General features: G+C 44.6%; 1 protein-coding gene across 3 annotated transcripts in view; it reads right to left on the reverse strand.

The window, feature by feature from the left end:
- The window catches only part of scfd2 (sec1 family domain containing 2), a 325,676-nt gene extending 320,871 nt beyond the window's left edge, over window positions 1-4,805 (reverse strand). For all 3 annotated transcript variants that reach the window (XR_006311787.2, XR_006311785.2, XM_043691021.2), the window contains exon 1: window positions 3,959-4,805. Coding sequence is in view for 1 of the 3 variants with exons in the window: in XM_043691021.2 (XP_043546956.2) it covers window positions 3,959-4,763 (805 nt within the window). In the remaining 2 variants the exon portion in view is untranslated. The remainder of the gene's footprint in view (window positions 1-3,958) is intronic.
- Window positions 4,806-6,000: the final 1,195 nt, after the last annotated feature.

Below are 6,000 nucleotides of genomic sequence, written 5' to 3' on the forward strand. Positions count from 1 at the left end.
AAGAGACTCAGACATACTTCTTAATGAAGCTATTGGCCATCTACTATAATCTGCTTTTGTGGCTTTGTCTCTTGTTTTGTTTTTCAATGCCCTTGTGAACCCCCTCCGAACCAATGATTCCTTTGAAAATGTGTTGCTGTGCATGGTGCCTTAAGTTCATGACCAGAAGCCACAAATAGAAATAGAAAATAGAAGAATACAGCGCAGTACAGGCCCTTCGGCCCTCGATGTTGCGCCGATCCAAGTCCACCTAACCTACACTAGCCCACTATCCTCCATATGCCTATCCAATGCCCGTTTAAATGCCCATAAAGCGGGAGAGTCCACTACTGCTACTGGCAGGGCATTCCATGAACTCACGACTCACTGAGTAAAGAACCTACCCCTAACATCTGTCCTGTACCTACCCCCCCTTAATTTAAAGCTATGCCCCCCTCATAATAGCTGACTCCATACGTGGAAAAGATTCTCATGGTCAACCCTATCTAAACCACTAATCACCTTGTACACCTCTATCAAGTCACCCCTAAACCTTCTTTTCTCCAATGAAAACAGCCCCAAGTGCCTCAGCCTTTCCTCATACGATCTTCCTACCATACCAGGCAACATCCTGGTAAACCTCTTCTGTACCGGTTCCAGTGCCTCCACATCCTTCCTATAGTATGGCGACCAAAACTGCACACAATACTCCAGATGCAGCCGCACCAGAGTCTTATACAACTGCAACGTGACCTCAGGGCTCCGGAACTCAATTCCTCTACCAATAAAAGCCAGTACGCCATATGCCTTCTTCACCGCACTATTTACCTAGGTGGCAACTTTCAGAGATCTGTGTACATGGACACCAAGATCCCTCTGCTCATCCACACTACCAAGTATCCGACTATTAGCCCAGTACCCCATCTTTTTGTTACTCTTACCAAAGTGAACCACCTCACACTTACCTACATTAAACTCCATTTGCCACCTTTCTGCCCAGCTCTGCAACTTATCTATAACCTGACACATCCTTCCTCACTGTCAACAACTCCACCGACTTTCGTATCATCCGCAAACTTGCTCACCCAACCTCCAACCCCTCCTCCAGGTCATTTATAAAAATGACAAACAGCAATGATCCCAAAACAGATCCTTGCGGAACACCGCTAGTAACTGCACTCCAAGATGAACCTTTACCATCAACTACTACCCTCTGTCTTCTTCCAGCCAGCCAATTCCTAATCCAAACCTCCAACTCACCCTCAATGCCACACCTCCGTATTTTTTGAAGTAGCCTACCATGGGGAACCTTATCAAACGCCTTACTAAAATCCATATACACCACATCTACCGCTTTATCCTCGTCCACCTCCTTAGTCACCTTCTCAAAGAATTCAATAAGGTTTGTGAGGCACGACCTGCCCTTCACAAAACCATGCTGACTATCCTTAATCACATTATTCCTATCCAGATGTTCATAAATCCTATCCCTTACAATTCTCTCTAAGACTTTGCCCACAACGGAAGTGAGACTCACCGGCCTATAGTTACTAGGGTTATCCCTACTCCCCTTCTTGAACAAGGGAACCACATTTGCTATCCTCCAGTCTTCTGGCACTATTCCTGTAGACAACGAGGACATAAAAATCAAGGCCAATGGCTCTGCAATCTCCTCCTTTGCTTCCCAGAGAATCCTAGGATAAATACCATCAGGCCCAGGGGACTTATCTATTTTCACCCTTTCCAGAATTTCCAACACCTCTTCCCTACATACCTCAAAGCCATCCATTCTACTTAAGTACTCACATTGTTGTCAATGTCTGTTCCTGATTGAATACTGACGAAAAGTATTCATTCAATGTCTCCCCAATCTCTTCAGCCTCCACACGCAACTTCCCACTACTATCCTTGACTGGACCTATTCCTACCCTAGTCATTCTTTTATTCCTGACATACCTATAGAAAGCCTTAGGGTTTTCCCTAATTCTACCAACTGAGGACCTTTCATGTCCCCTCCTTGCTGCTCTTAGCTCTCCCTTCAGGTCCTTCCTGGCTACCTTATAACTCTCAATCGCCCCAATTGAAACTTCATGCCTCATCTTTACATAGGCCGCCCTCTTCCATTTAACAAGGGATTCCAATTCCTTATTAAACCACGGCTCCCTCACACGACCCTTTCCTCCCTGCCTGACGGGTACATACTTATTAAGGACACTCAATAGTTGCTCCTTGAACAAGCTCCACATATCAATTACGCCCTTGCCTTGAAGCTTACTTTTCCAAGCCACACATCCTAAGTCATGCCTCACCGCATCATAATTTCCCTGCCCCCAGCTATAATTCTTGCCCTGTAGTGCACACTTATCCCTCTCCATCACTAGAGTAAAAGTCACCGAATTGTGGTCACTGTCCCCAAAATGCTCACCTACCTCTAATTCTAACACCTGGCCTGGTTCGTTACCCAGAACCAAATCCAGTATGGCCTCACCTCTTGTTGGCCTGTCTACATATTGTGTCAGGAAACCCTCCTGCACATATTGGACAAACACCGACCCATCTAATGAACTCGAGCTATAGCTTTCCCAGTCAATATCTGTAAAGTTAAAGTCCCCCATAACAACCACCCTATTACTTTCACTTTTCTCCTGAATCATCCTCGCAATCCTTTCTTCTACGTCTCTATGACTATTAGGAGGCCTGTAGAAAACTCCTAACAGGGTGACCTCACCTTTCCTATTCCTAACCTCAGCCCAAACTACCTCAGATGTCGAGTCTTCATCCATCGTCCTTTCCACCACAGTAATACTACCTTTGACAAGCAATGCCACACCTCCCCCTCTTTTATCCCCACCTCTGACCCGACTAAAACATTTAAACCCTGGAACCTGCAACAGCCAATCCTGTCCCTGTTCTACCCATGTCTCCGTAATAGCCACAACATTGAAATCGCAGGTACCAACCCACTCTGCAAGTTCACCTACCTTATTTCGTATACTTCTTGCATTGAAGTATACATACTTCAAGATACTTTCCAGTTTACAGGCACCCTCCTTTGAGATTGATGCCATGTTCCTAACCTCCCTACACTCCAGGTCCTGCACCCTAAAGCTCCAGTCTAGGTTCCCATGCTGCCAGACCTGCTGAACCTTGCAGCAATTTCTGAATTTGTTCAATACAAAATCCTCCAGGCAATGTCCTCCATGCTAGCTTTCTGTTTGCCAAATGGCTGCATATGCATACAGCTTAGCAAAAACATTGCATGGGGCAATTTATTACATCAAAGGCAAGACATAAATGAAAGCTAACATAGCTTGTACTTCTGTACTGTTTCTACCCAAAACTCAGCAACACACATTTCACAAAGATGACATAAGGATCATTACCACTAATTAAAGATTACAATTCATAGAAATATTTGGGCATCTGGATATATTATAACAATATTAAGTATGTGCCCAGCAGCAAATAATACTCCTACATTCACCATGATTACTTCAGAAAAATACACAGCCTTACACAGTTTCATTAAATGTGGAAAATAATATAGAATGATGGAAGAAAGAAAAATTAGACGACTGATTAATACGCTTTTTTCAAATTTACCCAAGTATAAAGTTTAATTATTTCCTACATAATTACTACAGTCACACTACTACCCTTAGCTACAGTGTTATGTGACAAATTCAAGACTAATGATGACCATTGAACCATTGGCAATTGTCAGACAACAGTAATGTGGGTGACTCTTAACTGCCCTTTGAGATGCAAACTAAATGCTGCCTGGTCAGTGATACCCACATCCTGTGAATAAATGACAAAAAAAATTCACAACTAAAAAAAGTTATTGGCAATAAATAACCAATCCAGGGCAATAAATAACCAATAAATATTCAATTCGAGTTGCAAACAATACACTGTACGATTTCCTGAAATGAGAGATATCACACCCATACTGTAGGTAAACAAATGGATAGCGTACCTGAGAGATCAAGAGTACGATCTAGAAAAACGATAGATGCTTTATGTTGAGCAGTTTTTCTTCTGTGTTTTGCTTGTGGACAATTGGCAAGTTCCCCTGCAATTATTCTGCTGGTAGGACCAACTGCAAAGCAGTCTTCCTTGAGTTGCAAAAGCTCGAACATAGAATTCAAAGTTGAAACCAGTGATCGGATTTGAATCTGAAGTTCAAAGGGCAAAGACTGAAAGTCGATGTCGTTCAGGCTCCCGAACTTCTTCTTGTCGGGTCTGTTTTTGTTGATCAGTTTCAGATCCTGAGGCACGAACGAAAACAAAGACGAATAGGCTGCAGTGATGCAAAGGTGGGGAGCAATGGGCGCGATTAGTATGGGCAGGTGCATGACTTCGCCGGTGTAATTCATGTTACCCATCCACTGGGACAGCAGGTCCCCGAATTCTTCGAAGACCAGTTCCTGCTCCATATCGGCCATCATATTGTTGGCAAACAGATGGACAGAGTGGCTAACCGCAGTAACCACCACACAATACTGGAAGGAGCTGAGGGTTACAATGTCGCGGATCACCTCGGCTGTGCGTCCCTTCAGCAAAGTGCTCACCACGAATACGGCTTTGACCTGACCCGAAGCCCCCGCTTCGAAGCTGCTGAACTCTTTGACGTTCAGGGCTCCAGCTTGGAGCAGCCTGTCCATCCCGCCAGCCCAGTGTAAACTCTCGGCACACGCCGCGTCCATAAACACCACCGCCTTCTTGACTTTGGTGCACACCTTTCCCCAGCTGCGGTCGGCAAGAGCCAGCCCTGGCCCCATGCCCGTGTCCGCGGTGGCGGTCGCGGTGGCGGTGGCTCCATCACTCATGTTAACCCTCACAACAACATGAAACTTTCGACAAGCCACAAACCGGTCCCTTAAAGTTGACGTTCACAGCTTTGGACGCCCGATTATGACGTCTTATCCAACGTGAGCTCCTGGACAGGGTGTATCTTAGTGCGCATGTGTTATTTCGATCTTGTCTATTCCGTGGGGCGGGGTGAGTGTTACCTGTGGCAGGTCGAAGTGCTCTTCATGTCAGCACTTCTGGTTCATCACGTTCTAAACATTTGTTACTTGCTGTTGAATCTGTGGTGAAGGTGGGAGGAGGAATTAATGTTTTCATCCCTATTTGTAAACAACCCCTTGAAGAATACCAATGAAGAGATTTCAATGAAACATTAGGGTATGGCCAAAAGAAGAAATTGTTAGGTGTTTGGCAAATATGCATATCTAATCTGGAATAATTTTAAAGAATCCACTCACATTATGAAATAAGGCGAGTAACATTGTTGACGTGTTGTGAGCTGTTTTACACAGAATGATATTCATTATTTTAGATGTCGAGAAAAAGAAGCAAAGAGACAGGCATTGAATATGAAAAGGAAACCATAGGTTTTCAGTAGGCATATTATGTTGAAAGGACTATCAAAAGGAAAGTGGGAGGATTTATGCCTGAAGGTCTGGCTGAAGTACTAAATGAGTATTTTACATCTACCTTTGCAACAAAGGTAATGTTACCAAAGTCATCGTGAAAGAGGAGTTGAAACATATTTTGCATCTGTAGTGGCTTTGTGATCAACTTCACCAATGTTCCACTTTGGCTCTTTTGGAGATGGTTTACTACCACTGAACTCTTCTGTATTGGGGTGGCACAGTGGTTAGCACTGCTACCTCACAGCACCAAGGACCTATGTTCAATTCCAATCTCGGGTGACTGTGGAGTTTGGACATTCTGCAGGTGCTCTAATTTCCTTCCATACTACAAGGATGTGTAGGTTAGGTGGATTGGTCATGCTAAATTGCCCCATTGTGACCTGGGGATTTGCAGGCTAGGTGGATTGGCCAGTGGATATGTGGGGATAGGGTGGAGGTTGGGTCTGGGTAAGATGCCCTTTGGAGGTTGGTATGGATTCAGTGGGCTGAATAGCCTGCTTCCACTCTGTTGGGAGTCTGTGATGATTGCAGAGCATCGCCTGTTCATGAGCTCCCTCATTCATGGGAGGAGCAGTGTGCC

The sequence above is a fragment of the Chiloscyllium plagiosum genome, unplaced genomic scaffold (assembly GCF_037043375.1).
Source record: "Chiloscyllium plagiosum isolate Xiang-an unplaced genomic scaffold, Cpla_swu_hap1 HiC_scaffold_1, whole genome shotgun sequence".
Taxonomy (NCBI): Eukaryota; Metazoa; Chordata; class Chondrichthyes; order Orectolobiformes; family Hemiscylliidae; genus Chiloscyllium; species Chiloscyllium plagiosum.